The following is a 22,342-nucleotide window of genomic DNA, read 5'->3' as shown; positions in this document are numbered from 1 at the left end:
TTCAGGGTGTCCCCAGCCTGGGGCCCAGTGCTGCCTGTGCTCAACCCTGACTAGGATGAGCAGTCGGATGGATGGGTGGATTTTCAGGGGCTTGAGATAAAAAAGGGTGCGTGATGTGCCCCAAAACAGGGTCTAGTGCTGCACCACTTCTGCTGTCTCTGTTTATGGCACTAAAGCTGCTGTTTGTCCCCTGGTTCCCTCCTGGTGCAGATGGCAAGGGACGAGCGGCAATGAGTGTTTTCATGGCTGATCTCCAAGCCTGGTGCTGAAAGCTCCCCTGGTGCTGAAAGCTCCCCGTGACACTGCCCCCTGGTGCACAGGAGGTCGCCATTTCTGATTGGCCAGAGACACACGATCCAGATCCCTGTCAGTCACCATGTGTCTTTATTTCCTGTGTAATACTGTCTGGGGAAGAGCAGCAGATGTTCTCCATTGAGCTAAATGGGTTTAGACACTGCCCTTCTGTGGCGTGTTTAGATGCGTATCATCATTCTTCCTGCAGAAATTTAGAGGACATGTCTTGTCCAGTTACCATAAAGGGAGTCGTTTGGTCTGCAGCTTATCGCTCTCAGTAGAAGGTATCAGTCTCACTTTGGCTCTGTGCAGCCCATTTTCATAAATGGCTTTAAAACTACAAACCCACTTATTAGATATGAGACAATAGCTTCTGCATGTCGTAGTTTTTCCCGTCCAAACTGGGATTTGGGCCCCCAGCTGTAGGAGCAGATGGGCTTGCGGGTGAGATCTCAGGGCTGTGGCCCTCTGGGATGATACATCTTCAGCGCTAACATGTCTGAGGTGACCTTGGAACGTCTGCGCTGCTGTTATATATTATATATATAAAACTACTTTCCGTATTAAGTCATTGCAGTCTTAGCGTTGTACTGATACTGTACCTATGTGTGTATTTCCTACTGCACAAGACAGACAGACATCTAAACATTCCCAGTGTTGTAATGATTATGTGATAAAGCTGTTAAGTGACGATACAAACTAAGGGTTGGTATGTGGCTCAGTGGTTTACGCCACTGCCTGCGATCAGAAGGTTGCCGGTTTAAATCCCAGGGTTGGCAGGGTGGAGTCGCCCATTGGCCCCCCAAGCAAGACTCATAACATTGTTCGTAGGTTTTTCTGGCCCAGCTCTCTCAAAATGTATGACTTTTTGGATAAAAGTGTCTGATAAAGAAATGAAACGCAATAATGGACATTCACCAAATTATTCTGTAACATAACAGGTCAGGAGCAATCTAGGTGTCTCCACTTACACACTATCTCAGTCCTGTTTGAGACAATGTGCACACAGAGGACGGAAAGCCCTGTATGTGATGCAGGAGACAGCAGGGTGAGCATCCTTATATATCCCAAGGATTACCCTCTGGATGAACACCAAAGGCATTTGTAATACTGAAATTGTGACAGTTTGTTGCTTATCCATTGAATTTAGTTGTTTATTTGCCGTGAGTTCACACCGAAGAGAAAAGCACCACAAATAAAAGAAAAATCTCTGATCTGGTCAGAAGCTGCTTGAGATCGATGAAATTTGACCCTGTTTATTGTGCTGTGAGGTCATCTTATTTTTGCAGATGCTGTACTGCTAATAGAGACAAATTAGGACAGAAAAGCTCTGACCATCAAACAGGATAAGGGCTATTCCAGAAAAAGACGGCACTCATTTTGTTATAAACATGGACCTAGAGCTCAGACATGTAGTGACACACCAGTTCCTGCTCCGTGGATCTTGATTTCTAATACATTCAGCAGCTGAATTTCACACTAAAGCCCATGTTTCATGTCGCCATTAGCTGGACTCATTTATTTAAAGCAATGGAGATAATGAAATGCCCAATGAAGCATGGCCCAGTGAAGCATGGCCCAATGAAGCATGGCCCAGTGAAGCATATGCTTTGTTCTGAACAGAAAATTCATCACAACACCAGTAATTTCTGTTTTGCTACAAAATAAAAAAACAATATTTCCTTTTATAACCTGTCTGCCTAGATAGCATAAGCGAGTGTTAAGAGCTGATATGTCTCTATGATTATTTAAACTAAAATTATATTCAATTTAAATAAAATCGGAAACATGCCGTTTGGAACTATTTTTTTATTATAATTATGTATGATTATTCAAATTCATTTTTCTTATACCAAGGTAAATGTAGGTTTGTCACACTGACAAATGTTATAAACTGATTCATATTTTTTTCTAGGAAAGTTTTCCAAATATGTTTTCATTATTATTTGATTATAATAGCCTGGATAGACCAGAAGGGGGCGGGGCTACTTACCTCTGTTATTTAGGGCAAGAAGCGGAAAAGAATTAGCCCCGGCACATTGCGGAGGGATACCATTTTTAGTACCATGTAGGATGGTTCCAAAAATCTGAAAAAATTTGACTTTTATTTTTTTTATCATTCTTGAACAGAACATGGTAACACAAATGAAGTTGCTGGTGAAATTAGTATTTTACAGCAGTATATACCTAGAAAGACTGACTGGGTCAATTGACGTAATGTCATGCAAATGAATTAGATAACCAAGTCATAATAACAATAACATAATAGTCATATCACCATCACCGACAGGGCAACTTGAGAGAAGAGTCAGCTGTCAAGTCACGGTCGCTTGTAAACGCAACAAAACTGTCACTACCTGTGACACGTGCAAGCGTCCTGTTTGCGGCAAATGCTTGGCCAAAATATGCATGAGCTGTCAAACGAAAGCTAACTGAAGCTAACTTTTTTCAGATTTTTGTAGCAAGAACTTCAATGAGAAATAGCAGTGATTTTGTTTGATTTGGGTCAATTGACCCAGTCAGTCTTTCTAGTGTTAAGCATGAGGCATCACATTCATTTTTTAATTAACGTGATGTGAAGCTTACTAAAGTCTTCACCTGACCTTTAAAAATATTTCAGAAGCATGATGTTCTTTGGCTCTGAAATGTTGAAATGTTTATTTTAAAAAAAGAATCAAAATTAGCTATTCCTATTTGTTTAACATATGACCCCAATGGATATTCACAAAACAATGACTGTGTAACTGATATCATTCCTCAGACTAAGATAGCAATTGACACACTTTTCCAAGGCTGCAGCCATGGAGTCAACACTGGGGGGGGGGGGGGGGGGGCAAGGCCATGATTATAATATATATTGGGGGAACATTGTGAGCACATCTCAACATTGTGGGTACATGTCCCCCCCTAGTACATATTATAATGACGGCCTTGCATTTTACACAATAATAGTATTGTGGGATGAAGTTAAAGTTAAATCCCATTCTGTGTTGCCAATCAGCCCTATAATTTCTGGGTTTTATTCAGGCTGACACAGTCACGCTATCTGATACAGTCACGCTATCTAACACATTCACGCTATCTGATACAGTCACGCTATCTAACACATTCACGCTGTCTGACACATTCACGCTGTCTGACATAGATACAGTTTGTTGACAGGGTGCAGGAAAATGCAAACAGCTAGTTATCACATTGATTTTTCATTTTCATATTTATCAGGATAAACAAAATCACTCAAGCTGTTTGGCCATAGTGTCACATTGGGCTTAATATGAAATGGAAATGAAAAGCATGAACAGCATCCCTGTACAATTTCAATCCCTTATAAACCCACAAAACAGAAATTCCAGAAATACCCCTTGGGGATTGAAACAGTAACATTTAAATTATGGCCCCATTTCCATAAATAAACACACTATATCCACAACACGGGAAAGTCCACAGTTTGCTGCGTTAAAGCCAGCCCAGATACAGTTGGACACCACACCCGCAAAACAGAATATAACAAAAAATCTTAATGAATCTCCTCGACTCCACAATGTTACACATAAGAATTCTGCTGTTATCATTTTTGAGGACATTATTTAGAGCCGTTTTCCCCCCTTTCACTGTCATTTACTGCCCCTGTCTTTTTACTTGGGAAACTCAGCTTTCGTTCTCACGGGTCTTTTTTCCCCAATAAAATCTCCTATAAGCTCTTTATTCTGAACTGTGAGATGTGCTGATGTGTTACATTGTTGCTCTGTTGTCTCAGCCAGTTTAGCGTCTTCCCACCACAGTTCAGGTTTTCCCCTCTGTAACTGGATTCCAGTTTGATAATCAGTTTCTCTCTGTTCTATCATTATATTGGTCGTATCAGTCTGTTATTGTTTTGTAATGATTTCTCATCGATCTTCTGTTATTTCCGTCTTGCACTTTCCCATTCTCGTTTTCCTTGTGTAATTTGCTGGGTTTATGTCATATTTTTCTGGATCCCTGGTGTTATACGATCCCCAGTCTAGGGTTGGGGATCGCCAAAAAGGTAAGGGAAAGGGAGAGGTGAAGACGAGACAAGCGGGGAATAACGGAAAGGGAACACGGGAAACAAGAGGGATCTTTTTCATGTTTTTTTTATCTTTCACTAACACTTTCACAAACACCTGGGGGGTATTCCAGAAAGCAGGTTATGTGACATACCCGGGTAAGTTTAACGGTAAGTTAGTGGATAACCTCAACTTTCGGTTCCAAAAACGGAGGTTAACTTTCTGGGTATGTACGTAACCATAGCAGCTTACTCTCTATGATGCATATTTAATATATAGTCATACTATTTATATCTATAGCCTACATGTATTCATCCTGCACACACACACACTTGATACTTCCCTATACAGTATGACTTTCTATTTCAGGGTTTCCAAATGTAATTTGGAATACATGTAATACATGTATAGTGACAATAAAAGGCATTCATTCATTCATTCATAATTGGGTGCATTGATGGCACCTACATTCCTATTAAAGCTCCTTCAATAAATGAGGGAGACTATGTTAATAGATAGATAGATAGATAGATAGATAGATAGATAGATAGATAGATAGATAGATAGATAGATAGATAGATAGATGTCTTTATTTTCACTATACAAGTACAGCGAGATAGCGGAGGAAATCTATTCATAGTATCAATGTGCAGGTAACTTGATTTTGTATCCTTAATTTTTTGCCTTGTTAAAATCATCAAACTCATTACTTTTTTCCACTAACTATAGGTAATCATTACAGGACAGTACAATGCTGGTTACCACTGGTTGCCCTCAGATGGGGTGAGGGGAGGTGGTGGTGGGCCCCCGCCAGTTAGACGGGCTTCAGCCTTTTTTCTATTAGCTATATGACAGAAAGAATATACTAAATCGTGTTTAATAAATAGTTAAGTGATCGTGTAATCAATTACCTTTTTGCAGAATGTTTTTGTGTTTCATTTTGACTTGGCTCAAAGTTCTTCTGGCTCCAGAAGGATTACACCTTATTAAATAAGAAACCATATATTCCTAGTCGATACACATTGTTATTTTAACCTAAAGAAATGAATGGCAGGAAAAGTAAATGCTCTCATAGTGATTTAACAGTAAAAAGGATGCGGAAGGGTTACGTGTTTAATTATTTTGCATTATAATAAAAGGGGAGGCGATGTCAAATTTGCAATTTAAAACACACGCATTTACTCTGTCCGTTATTTTTTGCCAAGCCAACTCTTTCTTTAGTCGATGCAGCCGTATTGCTTTGTTTCATTATTATTGGCTTGAATTCCTCATATGCGTGCATTAAAACTTCCAACTCCGCCTCTGTGAATATGCCGCTCTCTTTTTTTCACTTTGATTTTCCATTCTGACTCGAATCGTCGATCAATTGAAAACGTCTTTATGTATGCACGGTGCACGCGCATTAACTCTGGGTAAGCAATAGGAGGTTGATTGAACACTCTTCTCAGGTGTTTTGGAACCGACATACTCATGGTATGCGGGTTTGGGGTATATGCAGGTTTGGGGATCTGTCCTGGGGCCCCTTCTCTTCATTATCTACCTTCTTCCTCTTGGTCATATTTTCCGTAAATATAATATTCATTTTCACTGTTATGCCGATGACACCCAGCTTTATTTGTCCACTAAACCAAACTTCACTCTTCCTCCACCTTCCCTTAGCCTCTGTTTAGCTGAACTTAAATCTTGGTTCTCTTCAAACTTTCTCAAACTTAATAGTAATAAAACAGAGTTTCTTCTAGTTGGCTCTAAATCAACACTATCCAAAATTGATTATTTTCCTATTACTATAGATAACTCTTTAGTTTCCGCGTCCCCAAATGTGAAAAGTCTTGGTGTCATCCTTGACAGCACTTTATCTTTTAATTCACATCTCAATAATATCACTCGGTCCGCATATTTTCATCTGCGCAACATTAATCGTCTCCGTTCATCACTCACCCCACAAGCCACCGCCATTCTTGTCCATAGCCTTGTCACTTCCCGGATCGATTACTGTAATTCACTTTTATTTGGTCTCCCTAAGAAATCCATCCATAAGCTACAACTTGTCCAGAACTCTGCTGCTCGTATTATCACCAAGACCCCTTCTATCCACCACATCACCCCTGTTTTGCAGCAGCTTCACTGGCTCCCGGTTAAAGATCGCATCAACTTCAAAATCCTTCTGTATACATTTAAGGCCATCCACCGCCTCTCCCCTCCATATTTGTCTGATTTGGTTCAGGTCTCCACTCCATCACGCTGCCTCAGATCCTCTTCCTCTCTTCTTCTCTCTGTCCCTTCTCACCGTCTTGCCACCATGGGGAGCAGAGCTTTCTGCTGCTCTGCTCCCCGCCTCTGGAATTCGCTTCCTCCAGACATTAGAAACATTACTTCTCTTTCTCTTTTTAAATCTAGGCTCAAAACTCACTTGTTTAAATTTGCTTTTCCAACATAACCTTTCTTTTATTCTATCTTTTTAATTTGGATTGTTTTATATAGATTTTGTAAATTGTTTGCTCTTATGTTTGTTTTTTTTATCATTTGTTGTGTACAGTGTCCTTGAGTGTCTTGAAAGGCGCTTTTAAATAAAATGTATTATTATTATTATTATCAACCCAGAGGTTAAGATTTACCAAATGGTAAGTTAACCAAGCTTTCTGGAATACCCCCCTGGTACGAACAAACACACATCAAACATACGAAACACGAGCAACGGTACCGAAGGGAAAACTTAAGGCAAAGAGCAGTAGAAAACAAGGGGTGAGGGTAAAATGCGGATTCCGCCGGACGTAAACAAAAGAGAAATTCGAGGAGCTTGGCATTGCGGTGCAACTGCGCAGTCAGTACAATACGGGTTGTCCGAAATCGTATTGTTCTTAATGTTAACATTAATTTCATTGTTAATTTGTTAAACATGTGAAAATGTTCTATATATTATCTGTTGAGCGTTCTCTGGTCGAGGATCTGCATTTTTCCCCTCTCTTGTCCCGTCAGACAGATGTGTCCATGGCTATATCAACGTCACTGTTCATGGATGCCTGTTCCTGACGAATAAAATAAATCATAATAAATCAATAAATAAATGTCTTTCACCAAACATGTCAGTATTTTATTGTAATTCTGTATTTCTGTAGATCTCACATCCAAGCACTACTGAACTGTTTTGGTGTTATCTGCAGTGTTGGGGGTAACGCGTTACAAGTAACGTGCGTTACGTAATAATATTACTTTTCTTAAGTAACGAGTAATATAACGCATTACTTTATAAATTTACACATCAATATTTGAGTTACTTTTTTAAAAAAGTAGCGCGAGTTACTTTTCTATTTTAATTAATTTGCTTAAAAAAATATTTAATTAAAACGAACGTAGTCACGTAGAATCACGCACTCAGTGCTGCTTTGAAAATGCATTCCGAGCTGACCACGCCCACCCTACGGCAATCATTGCGTCAAGGCGGGGATTGGCGGAAGCGCGTTACGTTTAGATCGTTTGAAACATGGCGGCTGGAGATCTGATAAGATCGTTGAATTCATTGGCAGATTAAGTGGAGCGTGAACAGAGAAATAATGTTTTTGAAGCATCATAGAAACACATAGGCTGACGAATAATCTGATAAAAATTGAACTAAGGAATTCAGATCACTTGAGTAGTACAATTTCATTGTTCTCTAAAAAGTTATTAAACATTTTAAATGTTTAAGATCTGTCTTTTGCCCTAATATAACTTATTTCACAATGGCAATTATCTAGCCTATATTGCACTCTTTATTATCTCATTGGACAGTGAATTTACTTTATGTAGGCCATAGCCTACCAAAACAAAAATAAAAACTTAACAAACACATTAATTTTCAACTTTCAATAATTAATGTTGAGGTTTTTTTTAAATGGCATGCATAGCTCTGAAAGTTCTGAGAATATTATATAATTCTATATTATTATTCTATATATGTGTTTTTAAAAGAAAATGAAATAATAATTCTAAGGCCTGAACAACAAAAAGCTTTAGCCAGGTAAGAAATAAGTAACGCAAAAGTAACTCAAAAGTAATATAACGCATTACTTTCCATAAAAAGTAACTAAGTAATGCAATTAGTTACTTTTTGGGGGGAGTAACTCAGTATTGTAATATATTACATTTAAAAGTAACTTTCCCCAACACTGGTCTTGACCATGCAAATTATCTCACTTAGCCATGTGTTTCTTTTTTTTCAGCACACATATGACAACTTAGAATCTGTCAAAGTCCTTGTAACCACTTTTAAAGATAAGAAAGAGATTTGTAAAAAAAATCTTGATGTCAGCAGTGCCAAAGATATCATAGGTCAAAGCCAAGCTCATCACGTGGGCTGTGTGCTTGATAGGTTGCTAAAGTATAACACAGATTTCATGGAATATATTGATGTTGACAGTGAGGTAGACGTTAAGGACTTTGATAGATTCCATATCTTCCTGTCAGCCAGAGGGCCACAGATGGAAACCTCTCTTGGGGAGACTAGTCAAAATCAGGTACACTTTGCATTTCTCCAGTTTCCTAAGTCATAAAATGTGTTTTAACAGTTATTAACTATTAGTCAGGATCAGATTTATTCACCAAGTAGCAACTATAGAATGAAATCAATTTAAATATTATTCAGAATTTCTTTTAGTCATTGAATCATTATCACGGTGATTAAGAATCCACCTTCTGCTGCAGCTTTTTGAGTAAACTCATGCTTCTGTGCTCTGTGGAAATTGGCTGTCATGACTTTGAAGATTACTGCAGAGAGGTAAAGTGTCTGGTGTTGCCTTTACACAGTCTACCACTACCACAGAAGAACAAAGTCAACCCCTAAAGTCACTGCTTAAGAGGAAAACCCCACAGATTCTTAAGGAGTATGAGACTACGGGTACCCTGTCAGTCCCATCGAGGAAGCTTCTTGTGAAGACTTGCATAGGGGATTTGGTGGAGAAGTGTGGTTAGTAAGTATAGCACCTCACTGCACTTTACAATTTTGCAATGAATGTTTCCCTTTAAAAATGTTGAAGTGCACAAAAGTAAGAAAGGGTACCTTTGTTTTCCAGTTACCCTCTTAATGCAGAGGAGTTGACTGTAGCAAAAAGCATCATCACCACTTTTCCATCCCTGAGTGTCCAAGTGGCAGGACAGGGGGAAGGATTTGTAAGTAAATTTAGCATTTTAATAATGTAAATTCCACTGCGTACTATAATAATTACTCGTTCCCACCTACTTGATAACTGTATATCTTTTAACCTTTATCTCATTATTTATTAGAGCTTTTTTTCTCAGTTAAAATTGCTCAGCTGTGACCCATATACCTCTGAGGAGAGCTGGGAAGTGTTGTTCACTGACATGTCCTTTCTTCCTCAGGAGCATTATTATGATCCAGTCTGTCCTGTGGATTCCTAGAGACTAAACTGCGCAACCTTAGACGGAATCTCGAACAGGGGCAGAGGCGTTATAGGAAGCGAAAAGTGACAGATGACTGCAGTGAAGACAAGATGCTCAGGCGAGAGGATGGGAATACCAGCAGCACAGATGAGTGGGTCACCCTTATCAATAGATTGCGGCCCTCAGCTGAGAACCTTTCAGCTATCATGTCAGGCATGCATGGAGGAAACATACACCAGTCGCAGAGCCTGGATTAGCAAGGACTCCCCACTGTTGCTGAAATATTGAGCGAGTATCCACGGTTTTTGGACGTGCCAAGTCTGGTAAGTTGCTTGGTTCCCTGGTAATGGCTTATGTACTCTTTCTCCACTCAATTGTGTTTTGCATACAAAGTATGTAACTGGAGTGGATACATATGGAGGTATTTTTATGAGCTCCTAGTGAATATTTTGAAAGTTTTATAATTTCAGAGTTGGATCATTATTCACTGGGCTTTTATTACAATGAGCATCACTTTTCACGTTATCCAAAATCTTAGAAGAACAGTAGACAGATAAAATAAGAAATTGGCTGCTGGAAAGTTGAACATCAGCTTAAAAAGTCAAATGTTTTTCTCAGGGTCTGATGGGACCCAAATCAGAGCTAAAATGAGGGAATAATGGACTTGTATTCAAATACCACTCCAAGTAAACGGTTATGTTTCACTGTGTACGTAAGCTTGATGTGGAAGTGGGTAACAGAAATGTTTTAGCATTCTTTCTAGGTGATACTGTAAGGTGTGATTTTAGCCATACAACTACCAAGTGGGCAGAATGTACTTTTCATTTCATGCATTTTGTGCTTTATTTTAAACTTTCATACTTTTTTTCCTCTCCTCTATGTAAGCTGGACTTAGAGTTTGGCAAGCTTACAAGAGGAAAGACGGATCTCTTTTTACGAAAATGGGAAGCCAGTATCATTCCGTAACTCAAATCAGTGGCTGCCCTGGAAACAAGAATGTCCTCTCTGCTCAAGGATTTTGAAGAGAAGACTGAAGGTATTTTTCCATAAACACAAACCCCTCCCCCCTCACATTTACTACTAGAAAGTAAGAAAAAAAAGGATGATCAAATTAATAGTTCTCCTTAGTGTCTTTAGATGACAAGTAAGTGGATGTTAAAAACTGAATAGAAAAACTATACAAAAAAAGGTTTATAAATTTTTACATTTCTTTTTCTTTTTCAAAAAATTGTTAGATGCCACCCTCTGGTAAATGGGTTGGAATATGTTTATGTTTACTGATGGTGGAGAATGAGGTCTATGGAGATGGTTGTAAAGAGAATTTAAGTTATGTGGCCTTGGGCAACCATCTTAGCTGCACATATAAGCCAAATGAGGTGCATTTAGTCTCTGCATTTCTGATTTCAGCCATTCACAAAAGAGACAGTCATTTTTGTTGTACATCTCATAATTGATTGAATAACACATTTCTGTATTTTGAATAATTTTACATCTTGCTTTTCTTTGTTAGATGAGGGTTGTTACACTGCCCTTGTGGTGTTAACACACCTGCTCCCACCAGTTGGTGCCAGTCGTTGCAGCCTTAAATCAGCTATTACGCACTTGGTTGATTTTGCACTGGTATGTGTTCAGTCAAGTTCACACGGTATTTACCTGAGGAAAGCATTTTTCTAAACCTCACTGATTACTCCTCTAAAAATCTATCGTTGTCTTCCCTGTCTCCAAGCCTGGAACAAGTATTGCATCACTTTGCAGTGATCCTGAAGCATCATCCACAACACACCAACCCCAGCTGATGATTGGTGATCTAAAGAGTGCAACCAGGCAGTACGTCATTGTTGCTAAGAATGACAAAGTAACCATTCCTCTGAATGATGGCCTGACGTGTGCTGTGGATAAACTTTTCAAACTGTACTGGGTATGTAACTTGTCCTATCCAGCACCACTTGGCTCCGTCTTCACCTTCTTTGAGTTTGTCTATGACCTGCCGCTGTCCACGCAAAGGAAAACCAAAGTACTGGAGCTGATTGCACAGATTAAAGCATGCAAGTAAAATGTTCACCTGTCCAAAATGTAGAGAGTCTGTGTTCACAGAGGTGAGAAACCTCATTTGGCATCTTCGTCAAATACACTGCTTATCAGACGGACAAAACTTGAAAATTATATGTAGCCAAGATGGCTGCCCAAGGACGTATTATAACTGGAATTCATTTTCAAAGCATCTGCATAGATCTCATTCTACACCATCTTCAATGGATGCTGTCTCAGTTCAACCTTTTTACCAAGGAGAGACATCAAACAGTTCAGTTGAAACTGATGATCTAGTTCCTGATGTTTTGGAGATGCCCAGTGATGTAGCAGGTGCAGTATCAAACTTAAGAAATTATGCTGATCTTGGTGAATGTGCTGCTTCTTCTGTGGCACAGATGTATGCATCATCAAATATTACTTTAACAGATGTTACAAGAAGTGTAAACTGTACAAAGGAGTTGCTTGAGAAAAACTGTAGACAGTTTGCAACAGTCAACTGCTTCTTTGTTGAGTAGCTTGGATGTACCACAAGACAATGAGGCTGTTCAAGCATTAATGAAGGAGTTTGAAAGTGCTCAAAACATATTTGAAGATGTAGACACAAAATATAAAATGAACAAATACTTCACTGAGAAATTTTCCCTTTAAACCACAGGAATTTTTTCTGGGTCACAGGTCAGATACTGTAAGAAAAAATGGTCAGATGAAACAGGTTTTGGCAGAAGATACATACCAGTATGTATCAGTCATTGAAACACTGAAGTTTTTATTCCAACATGAGGACATACAGGACCTCTTTGTTCAGAATGTAACAGATGGCAAAATGCATGATTACTGTGATGGCTCTCACTTCTCCTCACACGCATTGTTTAAAATGTACCCTGATGCTCTTCAAATGAGTCATTCCATGAGAATGGTTAAAATTCAGTCAAACTGAATAGAAAAACTATACAAAAAAAGGTTTATAAATTTTTACATTTCTTTTTCTTTTTCAAAAAATTGTTAGATGCCACCCTCTGGTAAATGGGTTGGAATATGTTTATGTTTACTGATGGTGGAGAATGAATTCACCCTTTTTACCAAGGAGAGACATCAAACAGTTCAGTTGAAACTGATGATCTAGTTCCTGATGTTTTGGAGATGCCCAGTGATGTAGCAGGTGCAGTATCAAACTTAAGAAATTATGCTGATCTTGGTGAATGTGCTGCTTCTTCTGTGGCACAGATGTATGCATCATCAAATATTACTTTAACAGATGTTACAAGAAGTGTAAACTGTACAAAGGAGTTGCTTGAGAAAAACTGTAGACAGTTTGCAACAGTCAACTGCTTCTTTGTTGAGTAGCTTGGATGTACCACAAGACAATGAGGCTGTTCAAGCATTAATGAAGGAGTTTGAAAGTGCTCAAAACATATTTGAAGATGTAGACACAAAATATAAAATGAACAAATACTTCACTGAGAAATTTTCCCTTGTTAAACCACAGGAATTTTTTCTGGGTCACAGGTCAGATACTGTAAGAAAAAATGGTCAGATGAAACAGGTTTTGGCAGAAGATACATACCAGTATGTATCAGTCATTGAAACACTGAAGTTTTTATTCCAACATGAGGACATACAGGACCTCTTTGTTCAGAATAAGAACACAGATGGCAAAATGCATGATTACTGTGATGGCTCTCACTTCTCCTCACACGCATTGTTTAAAATGTACCCTGATGCTCTTCAAATGAGTCATTCCATGAGAATGGTTAAAATTGGACTTGGATATTTTCACATTTTTTACCAAAATGTATTATTTGTATGTATATCCCATCCATCATTAAGGATATATTTAACTATCAGAAAAATGCATTTTCCCATCTCAGGCATTAGTTTTCTTTTGTTATTGATCATATTTTCAAGATGTGGTGACTGTAATTCTTCAACCCCGTTATGCACACTTTGGAGGCTCTCTGAATATTATCATAAAATGTATTTCAAAAGAAATCAATATGTTTACAATAATCAGATGTCTCCCATACTAATTCAATAATTTTAATAGAAAAATGACAAAATCACACATTTTTACTCTCTTAAATCCTGAAATGTAACTAATAAGTGAAAGCAATCTTGTCATTTTTCATCAAAAATTTAGTTTAACAAAGAATTGTAATCAAAATCAATGATCATATGATAGCGCTCAATATTTTAGACACAAATCAGCAAACATTAAATAATTTTTTCAACATTTTAAGAAAATAATATATGAAAATGTAGGTGTGACTAGCATAACAGGGTTGAAGATGATAACGGGGTTGAAGAGACAAATACAGCTTTACATATAAACAGTTGTTTTCTCTCAAATTCAATGTATAGGACTTTCCATTAGCATTATACACTCACCTAAAGGATTATTAGGAACACCATACTAATACGGTGTTTGACCCCCTTTCGCCTTCAGAACTGCCTTAATTCTACGTGGCATTGATTCGACAAGGTGCTGAAAGCATTCTTTAGAAATGTTGGCCCATATTGATAGGATAGCATCTTGCAGTTGATGGAGATTTGTGGGATGCACATCCAGGGCACGAAGCTCCCGTTCCACCACATCCCAAAGATGCTCTATTGGGTTGAGATCTGGTGACTGTGGGGGCCATTTTAGTACAGTGAACTCATTGTCATGTTCAAGAAACCAATTTGAAATGATTCGAGCTTTGTGACATGGTGCATTATCCTGCTGGAAGTAGCCATCAGAGGATGGGTACATGGTGGTCATAAAGGGATGGACATGGTCAGAAACAATGCTCAGGTAGGCCGTGGCATTTAAACGATGCCCAATTGGCACTAAGGGGCCTAAAGTGTGCCAAGAAAACATCCCCCACACCATTACACCACCACCAACAGCCTGCACAGTGGTAACAAGGCATGATGGATCCATGTTCTCATTCTGTTTACGCCAAATTCTGACTCTACCATTTGAATGTCTCAACAGAAATCGAGACTCATCAGACCAGGCAACATTTTTCCAGTCTTCAACTGTCCAATTTTGGTGAGCTTGTGCAAATTGTAGCCTCTTTTTCCTCTTTGTAGTGGAGATGACTGGAACCCGGTGGGGTCTTCTGCTGTTGTAGCCCATCCGCCTTGTGCATGCATCCGGTTGTGCATGTTGTGGCTTCACAAATGCTTTGCTGCATACCTCGGTTGTAACGAGTGGTTATTTCAGTCAAAGTTGCTCTTCTATCAGCTTGAATCAGCCGGCCCATTCTCCTCTGACCTCTAGCATCAACAAGGCATTTTCGCTCACAGGACTGCCGCATACTGGATGTTTTTCCCTTTGCACACCATTCTTTGTAAACCCTAGAAATGGTTGTGCGTGAAAATCCCAGTAACTGAGCAGATTGTGAAATACTCAGACCGGCCCGTCTGGCACCAACAACCATGCCACGCTCAAAATTGCTTAAATTACCTTTCTTTCCCATTCTGACATTCAGTTTGGAGTTCAGGAGATTGTCTTGACCAGGACCACACCCCTAAATGCATTGAAGCAACTGCCATGTGATTGGTTGGTTAGATAATTGCATTAATGAGAAATTGAACAGGTGTTCCTAACATAGCTGTCAAGTCTCCCGTTTTGGCCGGGAAACTATCGTATTTTACTCCTCTTTCCCGCCCTCCTCCCGTATTACTATTTTCCCATAAATCTCCCGTATTATAATATCATTCAAAAAAAAAATTCCTCTGCCTCTCCAAACTGAACTGTCAGTAGCCTCGCGAGAACTGCCACCTGCAGCAGTCTGCAGGTCATTTACAACATTAACCAGGTCATAAATGCAGAGGTTAAAATGGCAACGCTGTGTGCCAAAAACAACGTTACTTTCACCTTCTGTGATGACTTCAACAAGGATACAAAGTCTGCAACAAATCTGTATAATTAGTCATTAGTGAATGCCAGAGAGCCACATGAATTTTCTAAAAGAAAATTTGTAATGAAAATAAAATGTAAATGACAAGTGGTTATTTTAGATTTCTTGTACACCTGTCTTAAAATGTAAGGGATACTGGAGCTTGGTTGGGGGGGTGGGATGGCTTGCGGTGGGTGCCGGATAATTTCCCTTATTTTCAAATCCAAAACTTGACAGGTATGGTTCCTAATAATCCTTTAGGTGAGTGTATATTCTATATATTACACATCTTTGTGCCTTAAAACACACACATACTTAAATTAGCAATTGTTTTTCTTTTCAAAATGTTTATTTATTATGATTACGGATTGGATTTGGTTGCCTGTGTAAATACTACATATATATATTTGTGTGTGTGTATCGGTGTATAGGTTGTAGGGAGTGACTGCTATTTGTTTTTTTGCGTGTACAGCATTTTTGTCCCTGTTTTTGTGGTTAGAAAGTGTTAGCATATCGCATGTCTTTTATTTTTCTTTCGGGTTAGGGAAGTTTCATCAGTACGCGGGTAGCTAGTTCACTTGGTTTTGTTTATTGTTTTGGCCGGTGTCACTCCTGAAGCTCACCTTTTCCCCAAATACACATTTTTCTGTTACCATCATCAACGCCTTGGGTGTTATATATAATTATTCCCCCACCTCCTTATCCTCTACCTCCCGACTCCTTGTTCCCGAACCTTATCGCTGTTTATGCCCCATACCTAGACCGGGACATAACACTAAAAACCTTGATTTACTCTCACAGTGTGTAAACAAACCAAGGGTTCAAGTCTATTAATGTGGTGCTTTCTATCATAAACTTCTCCACAAAACAAAACGCAGCAAAAATTATACATGTTGCAACAACTGGTATCAAACTTACCTGAAACTCTGGCCCTCCACCAGTCCCCTGAAACACCGGCCCTCCCCCAGTCCCCTGAAACTCTGGCCCTCCCCCAGTCCCCTGAAACTCTGGCCCTCCCCCAGTCCCCTGAAACGCCGGCCCTCCACCAGCCTCCTGAAACTCTGGCCCTCCACCAGTCCCCTGAAACTCTGGCCCTCCACCAGTCCCCTGAAACACCGGCCCTCCCCCAGTCCCCTGAAACACCGGCCCTCCCCCAGTCCCCTGAAACTCTGGCCCTCCCCCAGTCCCCTGAAACTCTGGCCCTCCACCAGTCCCCTGAAACGCCGGCCCTCCACCAGCCTCCTGAAACTCTGGCCCTCCACCAGTCCCCTGAAACGCCGGCCCTCCACCAGTCCCCTGAAACGCCGGCCCTCCACCAGTCCCCTGAAACTCTGGCCCTCCACCAGTCCCCTGAAACACCGGCCCTCCCCCAGTCCCCTGAAACACCGGCCCTCCCCCAGTCCCCTGAAACATTGGCTCTCCCCCCAGTCCTTGGAAACACCTGCCCTCCCCCAGTCACCTGAAATACCTGCCCAACCTCACTCACCTGATACACCTGCCCACCCCCAGCCACCTTAAAAGCCTGCCCTCCCCCTGTCACCTGAAATACCTGCCCAACCTCACTCACCTGATACACCTGCCCACCCCCAGTCACCTTAAAAGCCTGCCCTCCCCCAGTCACCTGAAATACCTGCCCAACCTCACTCACCTGATACACCTGCCCACCCCCAGTCACCTTAAAAGCCTGCCCTCCCCCTGTCACCTGAAACACCTGCCTTCCCCCTGTCACCTGAAACACCTGCCCTCCCCCAGTCACCTTAAAAGCCTGCCCTCCCCCTGTCACCTGAAACACCTGCCTTCCCCCTGTCACCTGAAACACCTGCCTTCCCCCTGTCACCTGAAACACCTGCCTTCCTCAGTCCCCTGAAACACCTGCCCTCCCACAGTTTGACATGACTTGCTTTAGGGGATAATGAATGTAAACCTTCTGATGTATGAGGAAGTACTGTTTCACATCTATGTTTTAATTGTCTTTTGGGATTCGTCAGCATCTCATTTGGCTCTTTACTAGATGGTCTGTTTTAAGAAGAAGCAAATAGCAAGAGGAATTTCCTTTAAAAAATGCAAAAAGTGCTTTTGTTTTACAAAATGCAAAGCCTACTAAAATTTAACAAAGAGGTCTTTGAGTTAGAGTTCAGAAAAAGTATTCATGTACAACAAGGTAAATAACCGTGACAAACATGATACATAAAGCCCCAACATACCCCATTGTTTTATAACGTATAACATCTGGGGAAATGTAATCAATAAGGCTTTAAAACAGTATCGTACATCTATATCACAGCCGTTAACTCTATACAGGTATACAGTGGTGTGATGTATGACGTAACGTTCCCATTGGACCACGGTGCGACACACAGACAGTGAGAGTCCAGCAGGACACATGCAGGCAGTGAGACACGGACAGTGAGAGTCCAGCAGGACACATGGAGACAGTGAGAGTCCAAAGTGACACATGCGGACAGTGAGACACAGACAGTGAGAGTCCAACACAGCAGACTGTCCTTTGGTATTGTGTCTCTTCAGAGAATCCTTGGGTACCGCTGGTTTGACTTTCTGTCAATTGAGCGGTTGCTAGAGGAGTCCCGAATGAAGCACATTACCTGCATTGTGAGGGAGCGTCAGTTATGGAGCTACAGCCATGTGGTGCGTTTCCCTGAGGGTGATCCGGCTTGCAGAATCATCATTGCTGAGGCAGATGGATGGTCATTTCCGGATTTGTGTGGGACTGGACTGTGTCTGCCTGAGGGGGTCACCAGCCAGGATCCTGAGGAGTTTCACCACCTTGACCTGACCTGACCTGAATAAATTACACAAAGTTTGGAGAAGCCGACATAACCAAGACAGGTCTGTCGGCTCTCTTGTACTGAACTTGAATGTGTTGCTGAAAACACATGTAATACGCTAACTCATTTGAGACCTCATCGGAGTGTGTGCATGATTGGAGCAAGGCAGACAGTCTGTCTGTGGTATCTAAGCAAATTCAGCTACTGTCAGGTTCAGCGCCTGCCTGACCTCGTTCTCTGACCATTCCTTGCTTTTTAACCCCAGTGTGTTTTCTCTATTCCATGGTTAGTTCTCTTGTCCAGTGCTCATTTATTGTAGTTCATTCCACCTGTTGCCTGTTTCCCTGCTTTGTTCTTTTATTGGTTGTTGTGGATTATTCACACCTGCCCTTTGTTAGTCCTCAGTGTCAGTGTATTTAAGCGACTGCTTTTGTTAGTCCTCAGTATAAGTGTATTTAAGCCGCTGCCTTTCTTAGTCCTCAGTGTCAGTGTATTTAAGCCCCTGCCTTTGTTAGTCCTCAGTGTCAGTGTATTTAAGCCCCTGCCTTTGTTAGTCCTCAGTGTCAGTGTATTTAAGCGACTGCCTTTCTTAGTCCCCAGTATCAGTGTATTTAAGCCCCTGCCTTTCTTAGTCCTCAGTATCAGTGTATTTAAGCCCCTGCCTTTGTTAGTCCTCAGTGTAAGTGTATTTAAGCCCCTGCCTTTGTTAGTCCTCAGTGTAAGTGTATTTAAGCCCCTGCCTTTGTTAGTCCTCAGTATCAGTGTATTTTAGCCCCTGCCTTTGTTAGTCCTCAGTATCAGTGTATTTAAGCCCCTGCCTTAGGTGCCTTAGATAGGTGAATTAGCCTGCCTTGTTATTTAGACACATCGACGGGCACAATGCCTTTGATTTACACCTTCTTCCATTTGTGTTTACACTTTTAATAATAATCTCAGAACAAAGTCTGTTTTCCCTGCTATACCGAAATTGCCCAAATAAGATGCCACTTTGCATATTAATATTAAAGTAACCAGCACTGTAGCTACCTTCAAAATGAATCAGAACACAGGAAAGGAGCGTGTGACTGGTTCCCAGTGCTTTATTATCAGAGACAGTAATGGATGCCCTGTGGTGGCTCAAGCTTTCTGATCCGGCTGCCTAGATCTACATCGTTAAAATACATTTCCCCTGTTACAGGCTGGTTGATGTATAAGTGCTCATTAATAAAATGTTATGGTGGTAACTACTAACGATTGTATTTTAGCAAATAAAAGTACATGTATATATGATTTTGCTCAAAGCATGCAAAGACATGATTACTTTATAGCAAATATGTATCCAGCAAAAATCTTGGATGAGACCCCTGGGTCGTCGTCTTCTTCTTCCTTGACCTTTGACAGTGAGGTCAGTCTGACTCCAGGTCTCTCCTGTAAGCGGATCTCGATAAGCTGTGATGAACTTGATTGGTGTCACAGACCTGCCACTTTAACTGGAAAGAGGTTTTCTCCATATGTTAAAATCTTGTAACACATGCGTTTCGTTTGGCAGACTGTTTTGTTTTATCCCCAGAGTCACATTACTTCACAAGGCAGCAAATTCAAACAGCAGCAGTTTAACAAAATCTGACCTAATTATGCCACTGGTACCAATAATGTGTCCCATAAATTGTAAGAGCATAGCTACCTTTCCTAGCATTAATGACTGTTATGTGGAGGCTGTATATTGTGCTCATGTATGTGTATCTATAATACTGAAATGCATGTGTATCTATAATACTGAAATGCATGTGTATCTATAATGCTGAAATACATGTGTATCTATAATACTGAAATGCATGTGTATCTATAATACTGAAATGTATGTGTTCTGCAGCTTTTTGAGTTATTCATGCTTTAATAGAATCTACATGCAAACTGATCTTCATCCTCCTGGCTCATTTCTTTAAATGCAGATTCTGTTATGCCTTTGATTTCTTTCATTTTTCCTCAGATACTGGGGGTAACATTGGCTTTAGCTCCCTTTCAATTTTCTCCATTCTCTCTTTTGTCTTTTGCTCAAATTTCTCATTGTTCTTCATCACAAGATCTCTTATTGCCTTTTGAGCATCTTCACAGGCACTTTCTAATTTTACACGTTCACTTTTGAATTCTGGTTTGCTGGTATCGAGAGCCATGAGTTTGCCCAGACTGCTGATCCTGTCCATCAGATGTTTGTCTGAAATCTCAACGTAGGTCCCTGAGATCATGTTAACCAAACTGGCTACATTCGATGCATAAAAGGCCTGCTGGTAGATCAGGTCTTTCATGAACTTTTTTGAGTTATATGACAGATGTTTCTGAGATGCCTTCTGAGACTGTTTGACAAAATCATCCAGAGATCTACTAAGGCAGGTCTTAATGATGCTTGAGATCATCTGAAAGAAGCGTACCATCTTCTCCCACTGCTCTTTCACTCTCCCCATGGCTTTTAGACCCTCAACCAGCACCTTAATGGTGGTGTTGAAGTCAATCTCTTTTACTTCACAGTTTCTCAGTGTGACTAAGATCTCTGTCAGCTCCTTCTGGTTTTTCTCCAGGTTTTCCAGACTCTGTTTTTGCAGCTCTCTCGCCTTTTCCAGCTGAACTCGACTCTGCTCTATGCGGAAACGGGCATTCTCCACCGCCATCTCACCTGCCCGTTTTATGCCACTCTCTTTAGCTTGCTGTGGGGGTTCGGGTGTAAAAGCTGGTGTGTTTGTGAAGGCTTTGCTCTCAGAGTCAAATTTCTCTGTTTCCTTCAGCAGCTTTTGGATTCCTCCAATCATTTCTTTCGTCTTGCCATCATCGCATTTCCCGTCAGGTGCGATGGTGCTGAGCTCAGAGCACAGGTTCGTACCCTTTGTGCAGATATTTATAGCTTTGGTTTTTGCTTCAGAGTCATTTTCACTGGCCACTGAGGTGTTAATGTGCTCAAATTGTTTACTGAGAAATGATGTCTTTGCTTTCCCCTCATTTTGGTCAAATACATCAGACCATTTAATTTGGTTTGGTTCTGTAAAGCTATTTAAGGTTCGACTCAGACCCAGAAGCTGCCCTGATTTGGAAAACGCGTTGCTCTGTGCAAACATCATTGGACCTCCTAGTTTTACTTCTACGACTGTTGCTGCTATATTTGTAAAAATGTTCAGAGCACTTAATACATCATCTGTGAGTCCTTCAACGAAGTTCATGCCAATCACTTCCCACCCAGATGGCAGTGAATCCATTGCTGTATCAAAACTCTTTTGTGCCTCTGCTGCCTGCTTATTCATGTCCTCAAGACTTTCCAGAGCCCTTTCTTTGGCTCTCTCTGAATCCTCCTTCTTCATTTTGTTCTTCTCAATTTTGCGCTTGACTTTCTCCAGATCATCACCATATACCTTCTTTGCATTTATACAAGCTTCTAAAAGTTCTTGGATCAGATTAATAACAAAGGTGAACTTTTTCTCTGTTTGATCAGCCAGTTGTACACATTGGTCTGATATAGTAGCTATGTTCTCCAGTTGGTCAGGGAGGAGGGTTTGGACCAGCTCATCATTATCCTGTAGTAATATCTGAACTGAAGTCTTGATGTAACCTGGCACGTTGGCAGTGTGGAGACGGATCTGGTCCATGTTCGTGTGAGCCGTATTGAATGCCGCCCATCCAGAATTAGCCACTTGCATAAGACAGGCTCGGAATGAGTCTGGGTACTTGATGTACTGAAAGCCATCTTTTGGAGGGTTTTTGTTGATGGAGAAATCTACATTAGAGGAGATACAGACCAGCTCTCCCAGAATGGCTATGGAGACTGGGGCAGGTACCAAGTACTTCTCCCAGTTAGCATATGGCTGCATTATCAGCTTGATGTCATCTCTGTAATCCTCAGCCTTGGAAATTGATTTGGTAGCTTTCACTAAGTCTCCCATTGTCTTCATCCCTGTAAGAAAACGGAAATTGTTAGATTTCA

General features: G+C 40.6%; 1 protein-coding gene across 2 annotated transcripts in view; it reads right to left on the bottom strand.

The window, feature by feature from the left end:
* The window catches only part of LOC111858638 (uncharacterized), an 81,991-nt gene that overhangs the window by 48,558 nt on the left and 11,091 nt on the right, over positions 1-22,342 (bottom strand). The window contains exon 3 of one of the 2 annotated variants that reach the window (XR_011989572.1): positions 19,952-22,312. Coding sequence is in view for 1 of the 2 variants with exons in the window: in XM_072709943.1 (XP_072566044.1) it covers positions 20,352-22,312 (1,961 nt within the window). In the remaining variant the exon portion in view is untranslated. Of the gene's footprint in view, positions 1-19,288; positions 22,313-22,342 lie in introns of those variants that run through there. The other variant, XM_072709943.1, reaches the window with a different exon arrangement.

Source organism: Paramormyrops kingsleyae, chromosome 3, assembly GCF_048594095.1.
Source record: "Paramormyrops kingsleyae isolate MSU_618 chromosome 3, PKINGS_0.4, whole genome shotgun sequence".
In the NCBI taxonomy this organism is placed as follows: Eukaryota; Metazoa; Chordata; class Actinopteri; order Osteoglossiformes; family Mormyridae; genus Paramormyrops; species Paramormyrops kingsleyae.
This window is presented reverse-complemented; position numbering and strand designations above follow the sequence as displayed.